At 43.6% G+C, this 21,649-nt stretch overlaps 1 protein-coding gene across 1 annotated transcript in view; it reads left to right on the forward strand.

The window, feature by feature from the left end:
- Positions 1-6,071: 6,071 nt before the first annotated feature.
- The window catches only part of LOC117529664 (long-chain fatty acid transport protein 6), a 43,672-nt gene continuing 28,094 nt past the window's right edge, over positions 6,072-21,649 (forward strand). Inside the window, exon 1 of the mRNA XM_034192508.1 lies at positions 6,072-6,579. Within this exon, the coding sequence (XP_034048399.1) occupies positions 6,102-6,579 (478 nt within the window). The 5' untranslated portion in view covers positions 6,072-6,101. The remainder of the gene's footprint in view (positions 6,580-21,649) is intronic.

Consider the following 21,649-nt stretch of genomic DNA (forward strand, 5'->3'; position numbering starts at 1 on the left):
CAAACTCCACACAGAAAGGCCACGGGAATCGAACCCACAACCTTCTCGCTGTGAGGCATCAGTGCTAACCACTAAGCCACCGTGCTGCCCAACGCAAAAACAGTCATCACTCATTTGACGCTAATGAAGCGTGCTGTGTGAAAGGCCCTTAACAGTCCGAGGAATCATATGGGACACCAGTTAGACAATGCAGGTAGTGTCCCCCTATGTGACATGTCAGGTGTGAAGGAGCTTACAAAGCAGAAGCAAGATCCCTGGGGTTGTGATGGTCCAGGCTCTCAGGTGTTGCAAAGCCGCCAAAAGATAGCCAGAGCGCCACCAGTACAAGATGCACATGCAGCTGTATTGAATGAGCAAGAAACCAACTGTCAGGTTCTCTCATTCACAGGACAGTGACATGTTGCAGAAACATGAGCCATTGAGAGCAGCATCCATGACGATATAGTCCATCCCAGAGGCACGCTAATCCTAGTGAGCACACGCCAGTGTGCGACAGCCAGCAGGAAACTGGTTCACCCAAAAGTCACGTCAGCATAGACGCGTTACCTGTGCAACCGGAATGCCTGGACAGAGAACAAATGGGAAATGCTCTCCTCGGCACCCCTGGGGCCTCAACAGAAACCAGGAGCTGCAGACCAACAAGTCTAACAGCATGACATGTTCCAGCAATAACCTCCAGACAACACTCCCCAGGAAGTGAGGCAAACCAGAAGTCACAGTGTTTGGCCCCAGTGTCAAGGTTAGTAGAGGACCGATCTGAGATGTGTGTGCACATCATTTAGGAGAGGGCAACTCAACTGTTCTAGACTAATATGACTCCAATGAACAACTTGGGATATGTGCCAAAATCTCTATTCGGGACAAACAGCCCAAAAATGACCACACCCTTTTAAAAAATGACCACACCCTTTTTCATCTGAAGCTGGGATGAAAAAGGATCCTAGCCACGCCTATTTTCAATAGCCAGGAGGCGGGTAGGGGTCAAATGAACAATTACACAGGTGTCAAAATTTAAAAATGCTCCAATCATATTGAAAACTATACCACATTATTTGTCTGATCATAACGACTCCAGAAAGGTATAGTTTGGACAATCTGTGACTGAATTCTATGGAGTTACAGGGTAAAACAGCAAAAATGGTAGAATGCTCCAAATTATTGGTTGAGTTAATGAGGTTTTAAAAAGGAACAGTTTGCACCATGTGTCATGCTTAGTTATCACCTTACAGGGTAACATATGTCACATGTCATAGAATCCAAAAGACACTGACCTTGTTTGTCCTTTACTTTGGAGACCAAACATTCAACACAGTGAAAACTGTTCCATGCATGTATGCACACACTGTGAGCGCGTGCACTGACAAAGTCCAGCTCACTAACCTGCCACTGCCCCCCCCCCCCCCCCCCGCCCAACTTTATTTAACCCCTAATGAACTCACAAAACAAACATGCAACCAAGTTGTAAGCATTGATGGCCTCAGATGAAGCCCACCCAGATGAAGAAACAGTTGAAGTTCCTTCACTGGCCACTTGAGGCTGGCTCCGAAAGCAGTCAGGTTCCCATTCAAGTCCATGTTAAAATGTCAAGCTTTAGAGTAGAAATAAACATGTTTACAGGTTGGCTTTGGTCTATATAGATGGTTTTCTGTTCCGTGACAACTGGGAAAGGGGTGAATTTCTTCTAACTTCTTAATTTAAGACATTTTAAGCAATAAAGTTATGAATAATTGGGGCGACTGCTGAGCTGATCCCGATTCTCACTGTTTGTAATTCATTGTCCACTAGCAGTGGCTGCTAGCTGTTGTGGAGGGCTGTGTCTGTCGTTTTGAGAATGACATTGACTCTGGCCATGCGTGATCAGTCCATGAAATTTTCAGATACATGTGTAATGGTACGGTCCATCCTGCAACGCCAGTTCTGCTTACCAAAAGTGGCCCACTAGGCAGCTAGCATTCCATGCCTGGCTCCAAGCCAGCGAGCTGGGCTTCTTACCCATTTAAAGTTTGCGAAAAGGTTGAGATCATTTCAGCCCCAAGCCCTCTAGTCATTCGTTTTACCAGATGAAATTCCGAGCGCCAGCGCCAGGGGTCCTGGGGGAAACTTCAGAGGGAACCAGCTACTAGATGGTTTGATTTTTCCAGGGGTGCCCAAGTTCGGTCCTTGAGATCTACCTAGTTGTCTCCCTGTTCCAACACACCTGAATCCAATGAAAGACTCATTAGCAGGCTTTTAATGAGCCTTTCATTGGATTCAAGTGTGTTGGAGCAGGGAGACATCCAAGAGTGTCAGGAAGGTAGATCTCAAGGACCGAACTTGGGCACCCCTGGATTAGTCTTTCATCCCTATACCCAGGTCAGATAACTAATTTGCACTTCAAGACCACTACAGGCCTCCACCAGAGTTTCCTCTGGCTTTGTCCTGCCCAGGCATAGTTCACCATCTTTCAGATCCTATTGCACGCGCTCATGCTCCACCTCCCTGATGGCACGGGCAAGACAGGCCGGCGGTGCCTCCGATTGGCAGGTCGTCAGGTGGGCGCCGCCAGGATGGCTCCCCTATCTCCCCTCCCCATGGGATCCCACCTCATCCAGTGCTGTGCATTGAAGTTAACCTCACTCCCAAATCGATAATGGCATTGATTGATAAAATCTTATCAATACCCATCCCTAGACCTAAATGACATGGTGAGATGCAGAAGAGATTCACTAGTTCATATCCGCAACATATACATATTAAAAATTCATTTAAAGATTAATTTTTTCAGCATCGGTAACATTGTTGTCTCACCACTCGCAAAGGGGTCCACCATGGCTGTGATGTTAACTCAGGTTTCCTCAGGTTACTCAATTTTCTCACGCGTTTCCAAGCGAAAATTCAAGCCCGATGTAGGGTTCAAGCCATTCTTCCCTGAGATAAAGGTCGGAATCTCTGAACCTCTGAGGGTTCTAAACATAGCATCGGGCTTCATCATTGGGTTTTCTACCTAGGTGAGGCAGGGTCTTGCCTATGCTCCGCCTCTTTACCCATTTATGGATTGTCTGGGACGTAGGTGGAGTAAGCACTGCTAACATGGCGACACCCAGAGCCACACGAGAACCACTCTCCAGAACAAGATAGATAGATAGATAGATAGATAGATAGATAGATAGATAGATAGATAGATAGATAGATAGATAGATAGATAGATAGATAGATAGATAGATAGATAGATAGATAGATAGATAGATAGATAGATAGATTATGTATGGCTAATATCAACATACCACAATTTGAAAAAGGTTATATGGCTGTGTTTTTGTTGTTTTTCTGACAAAAAAGTACTTGCATGATGGTCGGGTGTACTTCTTGCTTTATGGTAGCGCTTTGGTTTTGTTTTATACTCTCTCACCTGTGATAGTTTTTGTTTGATATATAGAACTTTCACCAAACTTCCGTATATTTGACCGGAAATAACACACAATCGTTGTGGAAACCTTTTTCCGGCAATAAGTAAACAAATACGTTTATAGCGACAGTAAGGAAAAGGCTAGCAACAATAGTGTTTAAACAAATGGCGCGATCAATGAGCAAGAGTTCTTGTAGCGTACTGGGCTATTCTTGTAATGCTCAAAAACAGCTATACGTGTCATTTCATTCCTTTCCTGTTGACTGTGAAGTTCGTCAGAAATGGATTCAAGCTATCCGGCAGCATGACGGATAGCATCTAGCCCTCACAAACACCTGCCAATCCACTATATTTGATACTATGAAATGCAAAACCATGCACATTAAGGCAGACATTACCAGAGAAAAATATTAGGCTAACTGATTAGGCTAACATTATTGTCAGTACACACAAGCTGTTCACTTGGACAACTATAGACAGAACAAATTAATATTATAATGCTACATAAAAAGTAGATGATGATAATTTACAAAGGTACTTTATATCTCCCATGTCTATGGTATACATAGTGCATACGCTAATGATTTGACATTCTAGTTAACAGGTCAGTAACAGTTAGCCAGTGCTCGCTCTCTACTTACCTTGATATTTCTGGACGAATCCTTTGTGGAAAAATCTGTACCCTCTGTTCGTTTTTTTCCTCCACCAATCTTGCAACATCGATGAAAGAAAATTTTGGTAAATCTGTCAGTGAAGTTGTGCAGACTCTCCATTTTCAACCAACTGGTTCCCCCCTAAAAATCAGTCCACCCTGCCTTCACTGCGCATGGGTCATTAGCCGCGGTTCACGGATTAACACCTTGTTTCGCCAGTCATCATCTGTCTCAGTGACAGATATCTGAAGCTTTTGTACAATAATCATTTCCACATAAATTCAGCATTACTACATCATGAAGCGATCAGAGCTCCGCGGCTACACACCAGCTGCTAGCTGATGTGTTCACTGCGCGTCGGTCATTTCAAAGCGTGACAGAGTTTCACAGAGTTTCTGCTTATAATGGCCGTTTCTGCTTAAAACTGACTTTAGAATGATTTAAGAGGTTTAATCCCATTAATCCATTTGATCACTTTGGGTGGGTGAAGAGACATCATCTCAGATGTGCTGCTGTGCTCTGAAGCAAGGCGGACCGATTTTTAGGGGCGGAGGGAGGGAGGCGTTCGTTCTGCTACACTGGGTATGGTTTTCCTGTTATGCTGACACTTGACAGGAACTCCGTGTTTGTGACAGTTCTCACTTTAGCCACCGGGTGTCACTGTTAAATGGAGCAGCGTGAGGTTACACAAGAGATATGGGCAAAAGAGTAAGAACTGCTAGGCTAAGAGCCGAGTGTGTCGTTCTCACAGATTGTTGTTAATAAAGCCAATTAACAGAACCAGAGCTGGGTACTTCATGATAGTTTCCACAATGATGACATACGAGGTCTGTTAGAAAAGTATCCCACCTTTTTATTTTTTTGCAAAAACTTGATGGATTTGAATCACGTGTGCTTGCATGAGCCAACCTTGAACCTTCGTGCGCATGCGTGATTTTTTTCACGCCGGTCGGGTGCGTCATTTGCTTGTAAGCAGCCTTTGTGTGAGGATGGGTGGAGTCTCTCGTCGGATTTTCTTTGCAAGGAAAATGGCGGAACGACTGGAGCATCAAATTTTGCCAGAAACTGGGCGACAGCCAGGTGGAAACCATTTGGATTATTCAGATGGCTTTCGGTGACGATCCTATGGGCATCACACAGATTAAGGAGCAGTACAACCAGTTTAAAGACGTCCGCACAACGGTGGAGAGCGCGCCGCGCTCCAGTCGGCCATCAACATGCTGAAATGACCAGATCATTTCCGAAGTGAACGCTGTGGTGATGTGGGACCCTCATGTGATTATCCGAGAAATTGTGGAAGAGGTGAACATCAGCACTTTTTCGGCACATTCCACTGTGACAGAAGATTTTGCCATGAAAAGAGCGGCGGCGAAATTCATCGGCACGAAGCTGATGGCGCAGCAACAGCGCCTCCGTGATGAAGCCTCACAGGACATGTTGTGACATGCTCACCTCGTCCACCATTCGGAAGATTCAGACGGCTTTCGGTGGCGTTTCAGTTGTGTGACTATCCGAGAAATTGTGGATGAGCTGGGCATGTCAGGGCATGTCCTGTGAGGCTTCCCTGTCTGTAAGAGCAACGCTGTGCTGTGTCACACAACATGGAGCAGCGCAACCTTGCATTGTGGTTTGTCAGCCCTCTACCTCAGGAGATTTTGTTTTAAGTTGTGTTGAGCAATATTTTTTTTAAACAAAAATGTTGATTGTGATAGTAAAGCATTTTGTTGTCACGTACAAATGTTTGGCGAAATTCTGTCCTCGGTCTTTTGGATCCTTTGGATCTATGAAGCTTAAGTATGAAAAAGTATCGGTATCGGTATCGGCGATACTGGGCCTGTATTTACTTGGTATCAGATCAATCCCAAAATTCCCGGTATAGCCCACCTCTAGAATAGAGGATTGTTGCAGTCTGAAATCTCACCACTAGATGTCACACAGAGGCCCTTTAAGAGTTGGGCTACTTTCTGAGTGCCATTACTTCCAGCTCGCAGCTGATTGGCTGGCCTGACAGCACGCGCAGGCGGTGCCGGGCAAGCTTCAGCGGAAGTTCGCAGCGACTAAAGATGACACCGTGGCTGCTGAACAGTTTGGCAGCGGGTCTGCTGGCTCTTTTCGTCTACCAGAGGATGTTTCATCCCTTCTTTTGGGCAGATTTGATTTATTACTTAAAGCTGCGCGGATACACAAAGGCGCTGCGGGCTCGCGCGCGCGCTGGAACTGTGACGTTCACAGACTGTTTTCGCTTCCAGGCGGCAAAAAACCCAAACAAGGCCTTCATTATCTACCAGAACCAGACTCTGACCTACCGGGACGTGGACAGGAGAAGTAACCGCTTCGCCAGCACTTTCCGGGCGGATGCGGGTCTGGCGGCGGGAGACGTGGTGGCGCTGTTGATGTGCAACGAGCCGGACTTCGTGTGCGTGTGGTTCGGACTGTGCAAACTGGGCTGTGAAGTGGCCTTTGTCAACGTCAACATTAAAGACGCTAATCTGCTGCACGCTTTCCGCAGCTGTGGAGCCACGTCAGTTGTTGTTGGCGCAGGTATTGCACACTTTTCTGGCTACTTTGCGGACACTGATTGAGAGTTGTGGGGCTTTCTGGGGCTGTCAGATGGTTCACACAGCAGGGCTGCACCAAGAACTTTCTGGGGCCTCAATTTAGCCACCAGGATTTTACAGGTGCACATCTGGAAAGACTTGCTGTGATTTATAGCTCGGCTAATAATAATAACTAGAGACATTCGTCACGAAATGCCCCGTGCGCAGTACTATTTTCCATGTAAAGTGCAGTAATAGTACTCCTCCAAGGCATGTACCCACCAAATATGAAGTTTTTGCAAGCAATAGGTGCCGAGGTACATTGCAGCGAACAAATTTCAGGCAAAGGATTTGACAGCTGTGACCACTGGTGACCTTGAAAAGTAGGTCAAGGTCATCGGCCTTCGAACCCATGCAGAGTACTCCTCCAAGGCATGTACCCATCAAATATGAAGTTTCTGCGAGCAATAGGTGCAGAGGTACATTGCAGCGAACAAATTTTGGACAGACAGACGGATGGACAAACAACCCGGATGCTATATGCCCCGCCTCACGGCGTAAGTGCCATGCAGGGCATAAAAAGTAGAGGAGAGTTTCGTGCAGGGAGATGGGCGGTGCATGTCTCTGCTGACTTGCATTCCTGCTTCACTCTTCCACCCTGCACTCAACTTCAAAGACAACCTATTATAGGCAAAAAAAAACAAAACTGTTTTACATTTCAATCTGTCTGTAGTTTAAAGGAATCTTTGAGAAGCAGCACTTTGGAAGTAAGAGTTTCAAATACAGTGTGACCCCAAACAACAGAACCCATATCAATTGTAATAAATCCTACAAAGGACAATTGGATCTGAAACCGCTATACTAAAATACGAAGTGGAGCCTTATAATCAAGAAATGGGGGTAAAATGTCACGAAATGGAGCAGACTGACCCAAACGGATTCCATCCATCCATCCATCCATCCATTTTCTTCCGCTTTATCCGGAGTCGGGTCGCGGGGGCAGCAGCTCAAGCAAAGCCGCCCAGACCTCCCGATCCACACACACCTCCTCCAGCTCCTCCGGGGGAACCCCAAGGCGTTCCCAAGCCAGCCGAGAGATGTAGTCCCTCCAGCGTGTCCTGGGTCTTCCCCAGGGCCTCCTCCCAGTGGGACGTGCCCAGAACACCTCTCCAGCGAGGCGTTCAGGGGGCATCCGAAAAAGATGGCCGAGCCACCTCAACTGACTCCTTTCGACATGGAGGAGCAGCGCCTCGACTCCGAGCTTCTCACCCTATCTCTAAGGGAGCGCCCAGCCACCCTGCGGAGGAAACTCATCTCGGCCGCTTGTACTCGCAATCTCGTTCTTTCAGTCATGAGCCAAATCTCATGACCATAGGTGAGGATCGGAACGTAGATCGATCGGTAAATCGAGAGCTTTGCCCCCCTACTCAGCTCTCTCTTCACCACGACAGTCCGATAGAGCGACCGCATCACTGCAGATGCTGCACCGATCCGTCTATCGATCTCATGCTCCATCCATCCCTCACTCGTGAACAAGACCCCGAGATACTTAAACTCCTCCACTTGAGGCAAGGACACTCCACCGACCTGAAGAGGGCAAAGCACCTTTTTCCGGTCGAGAACCATGGCCTCGGATTTGGAGGTGCTGATTTTCATCCCGGACGCTTCACACTCGTCTGCAAACCGCCCCAGTGCACGCTGAAGGTCCTGATTTGACGAAGCCAACAGAACCACATCATCCGCAAACAGCAGAGACGAGATTCTGTGGTTCCCAAACCAGACCCTCTCTACACCCTGGCTGCGCCTAGAAATTCTGTCCATAAAAATAATGAACAGAACCGGTGACAAAGGGCAGCCCTGGCGGAGGTCAACGTGCACTGGAAACAGGTTTGACTTACTACCGGCAATGCGAACCAAGCTCCTGCTGCGGTTGTACAGGGACCGGATAGCCCTTAGCAAAGGACCCCGGACCCCGTACTCTCGGAGCACTCTCCACAGGGTGCGCTGAGGGACACGGTCGAATGCCTTCTCCAGATCCACAAAACACATGTGGACTGGTTGGGAAAACTCCCATGAACCCTCAAGCACCCGATGGAGCGTGTAGAGCTGGTCCAGTGTGCCGCGACCAGGACGAAAACCACACTGCTCCTCCTGAATCCGAGGTTCAACCATCGGTCGAATTCTCCTCTCCAGTACTCTGGAATAGACCTTACCGGGGAGGCTGAGGAGTGTGATCCCCCTATAGTTGGAACACACCCTCCGGTCCCCCTTCTTAAACAGAGGGACCACCAACCCGGTCTGCCAATTCAGAGGCACTGTCCCCGATCGCCACGCGATGTTGCAGAGGCGCGTCAGCCAAGACAGCCCCACAACATCCAGAGACTTAAGGCACTCAGGACGGATTTTATCCACCCCAGGAGCCATGCCACCAAGGAGCTTTCTAACCACCTCTGTGACTTCGGCCTGGGTAATGGATGAGTCCGCCTCCGAGTCCCCAGTCTCTGCTTCCTCTTCGGAAGACGTGACGATGGGATTGAGGAGATCCTCGAAGTACTCCTTCCACCGCCCGACAACATCCCCAGTCAGAGTCAACAGCTCCCCACCCGCACCGTAAACAGTGCTGGTGGAGAACTGCTTCCGCCTCCTGAGGCGTCGGACGGTTTGCCAGAATCTCTTCGAGGCCGACCGATAGTCCTCCTACATAGCCTCCCCGAACTCCTCCCAGACCCGAGTTTTTGCCTCTGCGTCCACACAGGCTGCGGCACGCTTGGCCTGCCGGTACCTGTCAGCTGCCTCTGGGGTCCCACCTACCAACAAAGATAAGTAGGACTCCTTCTTCAGCTTGATGGCATCCCTTACTTCCGGTGTCCACCACCGGGTTCGGGGATTGCCGCCGCGACAGACACCAGAGACCTTGCGACCACAGCTACGAGCAGCCACATCAACAATGGAGGTGGAGAACATGGTCCTACTCGGACTCCATGTCTCCAACCTCCCCCGGGATCTGGGAGAAACTCTCCTGGAGGTGGGAGTTGAAGACCTTGCTGACAGAGGGTTCCGCCAGTCGTTCCCAGCAGACCCTCACGATACGTTTGGGCCTGCCAGGTCTTACCGGCTTCATACCCTCCCAGCGGATCCAACTCACCACCAGGTGGTGATCAGTCGACAGCTCTTGTTTGGATTCCAAATATGATTAAATATGATTTATTTAATTATTTTTAGGCAAAATGGAGCAAAATGGGGACTCATAATAACGAAACAGTGGTTAAACGTAGTGAAATGGAGCAGACTGACTCCAAATATTCAATTAAGTACTTTTTTTAATAGCAAAATAAATGGTAAATGGACTGCATTTATATAGCACTTTTCCATCTGCATCAGACGCTCAAAGCGCTTTACAATAATGCCTCACATTCACCCCGATGTCAGCCGCTCACTACACACCAGGAGCAATAGGGGATTGAAGACTTTGCCCAAGGGCCCTTAGTGACTTTCCAGTCTGGCTGGGATTTGAACCGAGGGTCTCAAGCCCAATGCCTTAACCACTAGACCATCAGTTCCCCTAGGATGAAACGGGGACTGATAATAACAAAAGGGGTGTTAAACGTTGTAGCACCCTCAAGGATTTAGCATAGGCACGAGGTGGTTAAAACAGGGTTTATTTTCTTCATAACCTTTGACAACCAAAAAGAAATACAACAAAATAAATATTAGAAAATGAATTGTCCATCAATTAAATGCAATTAAACAAACAAATTTGGACAAACCTTCGTGAGCTGACATCCACAGGGGGCTAAATGTTCTTCTCAGGTACGCTTTACAATAATGCCTCACATTCACCCCAATGTCAGGATGGTGCCATACAAAGCGCTGACTACACACCGGGAGCAATAGGGGATTGAAGACCTTGCCCAAGAGCCTTTAGTGACTTTCTAGTCGGGCTGGGATTTGAACCAAGGATCTTCTGGTCTTAAGCCCAATGCCTTAACCACTAGACCATCACCTCCTCTAGGATGACACAGGGACTGATAATAACGAAATGGGAGTAAAACGTAACGTAGGGGGTCACCCTGTATTTTCAGCATGATATAATCTCAATTTCTTTTGAGATCTATAGAAAAATAACTTCTGGAACAAAATGACCCATGTGAAATACTTTGTGATGATGTGATCCTTATTAAAAAAAAATCTAAGAAAAGTAAATTTCTTAGAAAAGATCGTTTCTCTCTGAATTATTCTGAGGTTGACAAGGTTGAGGTTTATTTAATTGGGGACAGTTGCACTGAGGGAAATCAATTTAAGAGACAATTTGTGAATATGGGGGCATATCAATCAAGATGTTTGGACATTGTGTGTGGCGTTTCCAAGGGGTCAGTGTTGGGCCCGAAACTTTTCATCATCTACAGCAATGACCTGTGCATAGCAAATACTGAAATTAATTTTATTCCCAGATGACAAAAATATTTTAATTTCCGGTCAGAAATTAGAGCAACTTTTAGACACGGTCACTTCAGAATTTGGCAAAATGAAATTATGGTTTGACATGAATAAGTTATTGCTAAATGGAATGAATGAATGAATTTATTCGGCACACAGATGAAACAACAAAGACAATAACAAGATTTATAAAACAACAATGTACAGAGAACCCGTGTGGCTGAAAGGGCGAAGGCAGAAGCAAAGCTTATACAATAAAAAATAAAGAATGTGTGCATATATAAATATATATACTCATAACAACAATACAAAAGAAATGTGCACGAACCATTAACCAAACAAGCAATAGTGCACAATGACAAAATTGCTAAACCTAAATTTTTCAAACTATAAAGGATAAATATATGGTTTTTGTAATTTAAGTCTTTTAAATCTAACTAAGGCACCAAGTAATTTAATATTATCAGGGCAGTTATTCCCAGTATTAACACCTTTGATGGAAACAGGACTTTTTACAGTAGTACGGATCTTTTTAATTTCTCAAATAATAATATTCCTCTCAAATTGTAGCTGGAGACTCTCATTTTAAACAGATCCTGGACATGTTGAGGTAAAAGTTTATTTTTAACTTCATACATAATTTGTATTGTGGTGTAATCAATCAAGTCCCACAATTTTAAAATTTGTAAACAAGCAAATAACGGATTTGTTGGTTCACAATATGGTTTATTACTGATAATTCTTAGTTTTCTTTTGCAACAGAAATATTGGATTAGTATTAGTTTTATATGTATTTCCCCAAACCTCAACACAGTATGTCATACATGGAAAAAGTAATGTGTGACATAAAATGGTTAATGAATGTTGGGAGAGGAAGTCTTGTGCTTTATGCAGAATTGCAATGGCTTTTAACATAATTAGTGCATTTTCCAGCTTCATTTATCATCAGTATAAACAAGGAATTTTGTATCTGGGCAATTCTGTGGTAATGGAATTACAACAGCAGCAAAATCTGGACATACGAGGTCTGTCCATAAAGTATCGTACCTTTTTATTTTTTTCAAAAACTATATGGATTTCATTCATATGTTTTTACGTCAGACATGCTTGAACCCTCGTGCGCATGCGTGAGTTTTTCCATGCCTGTCGGTGACGTCATTCGCCTGTGAGCACTCCTTGTGGGAGGAGTCGTCCAGCCCCTCCTCGGAATTCCTTTGTCTGAGAAGTTGCTGAGAGACTGGCGCTTTGTTTGATCAAAATTTTTTCTAAACCTGTGAGACACATCGAAGTGGACATGGTTCGAAAAATTAAGCTGGTTTTCAGTGAAAATTTTAACAGCTGATGAGAGATTTTGAGGTGATTCTGTCGCTTTAAGGACTTTTCACGGTGCGAGACGTCGCGCAGCGCTCTCAGGCAGCGTCATCAAAGGAACACCTCCATTTCGGAGTGTTAGAGGACAAGTTGGGACATGTCCAGCTCTCCACAAGTTCTTTTATACTCACTCGACTGGTAAGCACTGAAAGCCGAGATAGACATGTCCCAACTTGTCCTCTAACATGCCGAAACGGAGGTGTTCCTTTGTCTCGCTTCATCAGCGAATCGGTCGTGACGCGCGAAGCCTCCGCGCGGCTTTCCATGACAAAATCTCTTGTTAAAAGTGAAATCTGACGGAAAATGGCTGATGTCCAGGTCTTGTGATAACCAGAGAAAAGAGAAAGAGCACACGACGGTCTCGTATCCACAGAGCCATCAGCTTAGAAATGATCCAGTGGTTTGTGCCGCATCGTCGCAGCGCGGCGCACCGACCGTCCTTTAAAGGGGTCCTTAAACCTATAGTTAAAGTCCTTATTCTCTGTGAAGCCCGTAAAATTTTCACTGAAAGCCAGATAAATTTTTCGAATGGTTTCCAGGTGCCAGTCTCTAACAGCTTCTGAAAAAATTCTGATGGAAAAAAAGTCCTTTTCATTCCGCCATTTCCAGACAATGAAAATCTGACGAGGGGGCGGGACCACTCCTTCCACAAGGCGTGCTCACAGGCGAATGACGTCACCGACAGGCGTGGAAAAACTCACGCATGCGCACGAGGGTTCAAGCATGTCTGACGTAAAAACATATGAATGAAATCCATATAGTTTTTGAAAAAAATAAAAAGGTACGATACTTTATGGACAGACCTCGTGTGGCATCTAACCATGACAGATTAGTTCAGATTGTAATTCCGTTGCCGTAGAATTGCCCACCTGTTACAATTTCAATATTGTGTAATAATAAATTTCAACTTATTCCTATATATGATACACTTAGTTTTACTAAAATGGAGCAATAATTTGTTTGAATCGAACCATTGTTTAAATTTCTGTAATTCATTCTCCATCATGTCCAGGAGCTGTCCCAAAAGATCCCCACTACAAAACACAGTTGTATCATCACAAATAAAATACAACTCACGGACTTGGAAACCAAACATATATCATTAAAAAACAGCAATGGCCCAATGACTGAACCCTCGGGCACCCCACATGTAATCTTCAAGTATTCAGAATTTGTCCCACCGATGTGGACAGACTGATACCTATTGTGTAAGTAGCTCATTATCCAGTCATGTGCCAATCCCCTGATACCATACTTCTGTAATTTGTCCAATAGCAAACTATGATCTGTTGTATCAAATGCTTTCTGTAATAAAAAAAACCCCTACAGTATATTACTTGTTATCAGTCGCATTGGAAATTTGTTGAACGAAATCCATTACAGCCAATGAACTAGCACAATTCTAAAACCGTATTGCTTGCTCTCTAAGGGTATGATGTTTAGTTAAGAAATCATTTATCATCATTACAAACACCTTTTTCCAAAATTTTAGAAAACTATGGTAAGAGGGAGATTGGCCTATAATTAAAAAAAAAAACATGTTTGTCACCAGATTTAAACAATGGTATCACTTTAGCTATTTTTATTTTGAAAGGAAATTTCCCAGTTATTACTGACAAATGTAATTAATGACAAATGTAATTAATGACAAATATACGTTAAAGGCTTAACAATACAGTTAATATTTTTAACCAAAAACATATAAAAATTGTCACTATCAGTTTTTTTTCCCTCTTAGGTTTATGAACTGTCAATTTCCTTTTCATCCGTTCCTTTAATGAACATTGAATCTACAACTGTATTAATTGATTTGCTGTAATCCAAAGAGTTTTAGACATTTTAGAAGATACAGTTGAATTTACCAAATTTTTACCCACGTTAACAAAATAACCATTAAAATGATGTGCTGTAGCTTTGTTTTCTTTAACAATTGTCAGTATTTGTATAAAAATAAGGATATTCTTTAACAACTTTTTTCTTATTTATGATTTCATTTAAAACTTCCAAGTACTCTTTATTTGTTTTTTCCAATAAATCACCATAGTACTTACTGCCTTTTACATGATCGCATAATGCTACTTTGTTTTTATATGCCTTATATGTTCTCTTAGCTTCATTTGTTATAAATAAAAAAATTTAAAAAAAAACTGCTTGTACAAAAAAAGTTTTCTTTTTACATGCATTCTGAAGTCCATTAGTGATCCAGGATTTATCAGTGTTTCCTCATTTCCAGTTTTTGACCCAAATAGGGCAATGTTTATTATATAAATTGGAAATAATAGAAATTAATGATTCGTAAGATTGCTCTACATCCTTGATATAAATGCCACTCCAGTTTTGATGTATTAACTTATATTTCCCACAGTAATATATGTTAATATATTGTCTAACTGTTGATGTATTCCTAGTTGGATGGGTAATCACTGGATACAATCCCATACAAAACTCAGAATTTATAAATTCAGCTATATGTAATTGACGATGATGATTCAGGAAATCTATATTAAAGTCACCACAGATAAAACAAAAGCTTATGTTTAAAATTGTTGTACATATCCATCAATTTATCCCCAAAAATATTTATGTTTGAACCAGGATCTCTAGAAACGCAGCTTATAATTATGTTATTTGATTTTTCACATTTAATTTCCACAGTAACACATTCCATGACATTTTCAAAATAAAAGAACATATTAACAATTTCACAACGATAACTAGAACTGATGTAAAGTGCCACACCATTGTCACAGAAGTCATAACCCTCGAGTTGGACAGTGTCCATGTGCTCATCCCTCAACCATGTCTCAGTAACCGCAATAACAGAAAATTGTTTAGGGACATTTTTAAACAATCCTGAATTTTAGAGAAGTTCATAGAAAGAATTCTACTATTAAACTGTATAATGGAGAATGACCTGTTTATCATGGAACAGTTCTTAAGTTGTTCCTCAGTAAAGTAATTGCAGTGGTGAGTAAAATTAAGAAAAAAAACATCTGGATCTATATTACACTCAACAAAAATATAAACGCAACACTTTTGGTTTTGCTCCCATTTTGTATGAGATGAACTCAAAGATCTAAAACTTTTTCCACATATACAATATCACCATTTCTCTCAAATATTGTTCACAAACCAGTCTAAATCTGTGATAGTGAGCACTTCTCCTTTGCTGAGATAATCCATCCCACCTCACAGGTGTGCCATATCCAGATGCTGATTAGACACCATGATTAGTGCACAGGTGTGCCTTAGACTGCCCACAATAAAAGGCCACTCTGAAAGGTGCAGTTTTATCACACAGCACAATGCCACAGATGTCGCAAGATTTGAAGGAGCGTGCAATTGGCATGCTGACAGCAGGAATGTCAACCAGAACTGTTGCTCGTGTATTGAATGTTCATTTCTCTACTATAAGCCGTCTCCAAAGGCGTTTCAGAGAATTTGGCAGTACATCCAACCAGCCTCACAACCGCAGACCACGTGTAACCACACCAGCCCAGGACCTCCACATCCAGCATGTTCACCTCCAAGATCGTCTGAGACCAGCCACTCGGACAGCTGCTGGAACAATCGGTTTGCATAACCAAAGAATTTCTGCACAAACTGTCAGAAACTGTCTCAGGGAAGCTCATCTGCATGCTCGTCGTCCTCATCGGGGTCTCAACCTGACTCCAGTTCGTCGTCGTAACCGATTTGAGTGGGCAAATGCTCACATTCACTGCCGTTTGGCACGTTGGAGAGGTGTTCTCTTCACGGATGTGTTGCACTGCATGAGGCAAATGGTGGTCACACCAGATACTGACTGGTATCCCCCCCAATAAAACAAAACTGCACCTTTCAGAGTGGCCTTTTATTGTGGGCAGTCTAAGGCACACCTGTGCACTAATCATGGTGTCTAATCAGCATCTTGGTATGGCACACCTGTGAGGTGGGATGGATTATCTCAGCAAAGGAGAAGTGCTCACTATCATAGATTTAGACTGGTTTGTGCACAGTATTTGAGGGAAATGGTGATATTGTGTATGTGGAAAAAGTTTTAGATCGTTGAGTTAATCTCATACAAAATGGGAGCAAAACCAAAAGTGTTGCGTTTATATTTTTGTTGAGTATATATTCAGTGCTATGAGATGTATGTTCAGATAATCAAAAACTTTAGGTCAAGCTCCTGTGCAGAAGTAAATTGTAAAGAATCAATTGACATCATAAAAAGTTGTAATTGACAAATTATAATGCAGCTAAATAAAGGTTAACTGTTATATACGAGGTGTGTTAGAAAAGTATCGGAGCTTTTTATTTTTTGCAAAAACCTGATGGATTTGAATCACGTGTGCTTGCATGAGCAAACCTTGAACCTTCATGCGCATGCGTGAACTTTTTCACGCTTGACGATTGCTTCATTTCCTGGTAAGCAGCCTTTGTGTGAGGGCATGTGCTGTGCGCTCGGCGGATTTTCATTTCAAGGAAAAAGACGGAACGACTGGAGCAGCGGCGCATCAAATTTTGCCAGAAACTGGGCGACAGCCAGGTGGAAACCATTCGGATGATTCAGACGGCTTTCGGTGACGATCCTATGGGCATCACACAGATTAAGGAGCAGTACAACCGGTTTAAAGAAGTCCGCACAACGGTGGAGAGCGAGCCGCGCTCCGGTCGGCCATCAACATGCTGAAATGACCAGATCACTTCCAGAGTGAACGCTGTGGTAATGCGGGACCGTCGTGTGACTATCCGAGAAATTGCGGAAGAGGTGGACATCAGCACTTTTTCGGCACATTCCACTGTGACAGAAGATTTGGCCATGAAAAGAGTTGCAGTGAAATTCATGTTGCTGCTGACGGTGCAGCAAAAGCAACTCCGTGTTGAAGTCTCACAGGACATGCAGTTTCTGGCAAAATTTGATGCGGCGCTGCTCCAGTCATTCCATCTTTTTCCTTGAAATGAAAATCCGCTGAGCGCACAACACACGTCCCACACAAAGGCTGCTTACCAGAAAATGATGCAGTCGATAGGCGTGAAAAAGTTCACGCATGCACACGAAGGTTCAAGGTTTGCTCATGCAAGCACACGTGATTCAAATCCATCAGGTTTTTGCAAAAAATAAAAAGGTCCGATACGTTTCTAACAGACCTCGTAAACCTGTACATGCTACAGATTTTCTCAAAAGTTGTCTCATAACAAAAGCAAAAACAAAAATCAATATGAAAATCCCTGCAAGTAAGCCACAGAGAACCAATAAGGAACATTTTCCTCCTTAAGGAGCAGTCATTTAAAATCATACAAGTTCAAAAGCTCTCGTATCATTATGACTTTCGCTTCCTCCGGAGTACCAATTTAATTTAATCTTTACAGTTCCTGGTCCAGGTCGCCTGTGTTTTTTCTTTTTTTGAAGGACTCTGGCTTGTCCTGCAATCTCCGCATTTTTCTTTGTCAAATGTTCATTCACATACACCTCAGATCCTCTCAACGTTTTTGTTTGTCTTAACAATTCACTCTTAAACTGCCTGTTCATGAACTGGATGATAATAACCGGTTCTGACTTTTTGTCTTTTCTTGAAACTGAATGGCAGTCTGCAATATCAGTACTATTAATGTGGATGTCCTTGGAGGAAAAAAAAACCTATTGCTCCAGGGAGTGAGTTTCTTCCTGCGTGATGTCTACCTCACCGGCACTGCTGCCCACATCTGCGGCCCCGGCATACGTCCAGTGATTGTTTAATTTGAACAAAACTAACTTTGTGGTGTTTGGCAGCAGTAGACTTAATAATCAGGCTCAGATAAAGATACAGGATGTGAATATAGAAAGAGTATATGAAACAAAATTCCTTGGAGTGATGTTGTTGTCCATTCAGCAGCTCCCTGTTTTTGTTTGGGGTCGCCACAGCGGATACAGCCAGATCCGCATTGGTATTTGGCACAAGTTTTATGCTGGATGCCCTTCCTGATGCATCTCCAGTGTAACCTGGAGAAACACACACAGCCGCTGGTGTTCCAAAAAGGTCTCCCATCCAAGTACTAACCAGGCCCTTGGAGTGATGGTAGATGACAAAATTTGCTGGAAACTGCACATTAAGTACATCCACACTAAATTATGTAGAAGTATAGAAGGAATCGTGATGACGTTATCCATGTATGACATCATCACATCTGTGGGGCCCCGCCGCGTGCGGGGCCCATACAGGTAGGCAGAAAACTTAGCCACTGACTGTGTGTACAACCCCAATTCCAATGAAGTTGGGACATTGTGTGAAATGTAAATAAAAACAGAATACAATGATTTGCAAATCCTTCAACCTATATTCAATTGAATACACCACAAAGACAAGATATTTAATGTTCAAACTGATAGACTTTTTATGCAAATATTTGTTCATTTTTAAATGAATGCCTGTAACACATTACCAAAAAGCTGGGACAGGGGCAACAAAAAACTGGGAAGTTGATGAATGCTCAAAGAACACCTGTTTGGAACATTCCACAGGTGAACAGGTTAATTGGAAACAGGTGAGTGTCATGATTGGGTATAAAAGGAGCATCCCCAAAAGTCTCAGCTGTTCACAAGCAAAGATGAAGTGAGGATCACCACTTTGTGAACTGCATGAAAAAAATAGTCCAACAATTTAAGAACAGTGTTTCTCAACATTCAATTGCAAGGAATTTAGGGATTCTATCATCTACAGTCCATAATATAATCAGAAGATTCAGAGAATCTGGAGAAGTTTCTACACATAAGAGGCAAGGCCGAAAACTACCATTGACTGCCCGTGACCTTCGTTCCCTCACACGGCACTGCATTAAAAGCTGACATCATTGTGTAAAGAATCTTATCGCATGGGCTCAGGAACACTTCAGAAAACCATTGTCAGTTAACACAGTTCGTCACTACATCTACAAGTGCAAGTTAAAACTCTACCATGCGTTTGTGGATCTTGTGTTGTGCTCAGGATTTTTTGGGGGGGTGGGCCACACAGGTGCAGGTGTATATACGAGGTCTGTCAATAAAGTATAGGTCCTTTTTATTTTTTCAAAAACTATATGGATTTCATTCATATGTTTTTACATCAGACATGCTTGAACCCTCGTGCGCATGCGTGAGTTTTTCCACGCCTGTCGGTGACATCATTCGCCTGTGAGCACTCCTTGCGGGAGGAGTTGTCCAGCCCCTCGTCGGAATTCCTTTGTCTGAGAAGTTGCTGAGAGACTGGCGCTTTGTTTGATCAAAATTTTTTCTAAACCTGTGAGGCACATCGAAGTCGACACGGTTCGAAAAATTAAGATGGTTTTCGGTGAAAATTTTAACGGCTGATGAGAGATTTTCAGGTGATACTGTCACTTTAAGGACTTCCCACAGTGCGAGACGTTGCGCAGCACTCTCAGGCGCCGTCGTCAGCCTGTTTCAAGCTGAAAACCTCCACATTTCAGGCTCTATTGATCCAGGACGTCGTGAGAGAACAGAGAAGTTTCAGAAGAAGTCAGTTTCAGCATTTTATCCGGATATTCCACTGTTAAAGGAGATTTTTTTTAATGAAAGACGTGCGGACGGATTGCAGCGTCGGCTCGCAGCCGCTGTGACGCTCTACCACAGGAAAAACACCTCTGTTGGAAGACTTAAGGACAAGTTGGAACATGTCCAGCTGTTAAACAATTTCTCATATACTCACTCCACTGAAAGCCATTAAAAGCCACCTGGATTTTACAAATGGTTATCAACATGGAGGTGTTTTTCCTGTGCCAACGCACCGCGCCGGCTGCGTCCCGACGCACGGACCCGTCCGCAAGTCTTTCATTAAAAAAAATCTCCTTTAACAGTGGAATATCTGGATAAAATGCTGAAACGGACTTCTTCTGAAACTTCTCTGTTCTCTCACAACGTCCTGGATCAGTAGAGCATGAAATGTGGAGGTTTTCAGCTTGAAACAGGCTGACGATGGCGCCTGAGAGCGCTGCGCGACGTCTCGCACCGTGGGAAGTCCTTAAAGCTACAGTATCACCTCAAAATCTGTCATCAGCCGTTAAAATTTTCACTGAAAACCAGCTTAATTTTTTGAACCGTGTCCATTTCGATGTACCTTACAGGTTTAGAAAAAATTTTGATCAATCAATCAATCAATCAATTTTTTTATATAGCGCCAAATCACAACAAACAGTTGCCCCAAGGCGCTTTATATTGCAAGGCAAGGCCATACAATAATTATGTAAAACCCCAACGGTCAAAACGACCCCCTGTGAGCAAGCACTTGGCTACAGTGGGAAGGAAAAACTCCCTTTTAACAGGAAGAAACCTCCAGCAGAACCAGGCTCAGGGAGGGGCAGTCTTCTGCTGGGACTGGTTGGGGCTGAGGGAGAGAACCAGGAAAAAGATATGCTGTGGAGGGGAGCAGAGATCGATCACTAATGATTAAATGCAGAGTGGTGCATACAGAGCAAAAAGAGAAAGAAACAGTGCATCATGGGAACCCCCCAGCAGTCTACGTCTATAGCAGCATAACTAAGGGATGGTTCAGGGTCACCTGATCCAGCCCTAACTATAAGCTTTAGCAAAAAGGAAAGTTTTAAGCCTAATCTTAAAAGTAGAGAGGGTGTCTGTCTCCCTGATCTGAATTGGGAGCTGGTTCCACAGGAGAGGAGCCTGAAAGCTGAAGGCTCTGCCTCCCATTCTACTCTTACAAACCCTAGGAACTACAAGTAAGCCTGCAGTCTGAGAGCGAAGCGCTCTATTGGGGTGATATGGTACTACGAGGTCCCTAAGATAAGATGGGACCTGATTATTCAAAACCTTATAAGTAAGAAGAAGAATTTTCAATTCTATTCTAGAATTAACAGGAAGCCAATGAAGAGAGGCCAATATGGGTGAGATATGCTCTCTCCTTCTAGTCCCCGTCAGTACTCTAGCTGCAGCATTTTGAATTAACTGAAGGCTTTTTAGGGAACTTTTAGGACAACCTGATAATAATGAATTACAATAGTCCAGCCTAGAGGAAATAAATGCATGAATTAGTTTTTCAGCATCACTCTGAGACAAGACCTTTCTGATTTTAGAGATATTGCGTAAATGCAAAAAAGCAGTCCTACATATTTGTTTAATCTGCGCTTTGAATGACATATCCTGATCAAAAATGACTCCAAGATTTCTCACAGTATTACTAGAGGTCAGGGTAATGCCATCCAGAGTAAGGATCTGGTTAGACACCATGTTTCTAAGATTTGTGGGGCCAAGTACAATAACTTCAGTTTTATCTGAGTTTAAAAGCAGGAAATTAGAGGTCATC

This window comes from Thalassophryne amazonica, chromosome 17 (assembly GCF_902500255.1).
Source record: "Thalassophryne amazonica chromosome 17, fThaAma1.1, whole genome shotgun sequence".
NCBI classification, from domain to species: Eukaryota; Metazoa; Chordata; class Actinopteri; order Batrachoidiformes; family Batrachoididae; genus Thalassophryne; species Thalassophryne amazonica.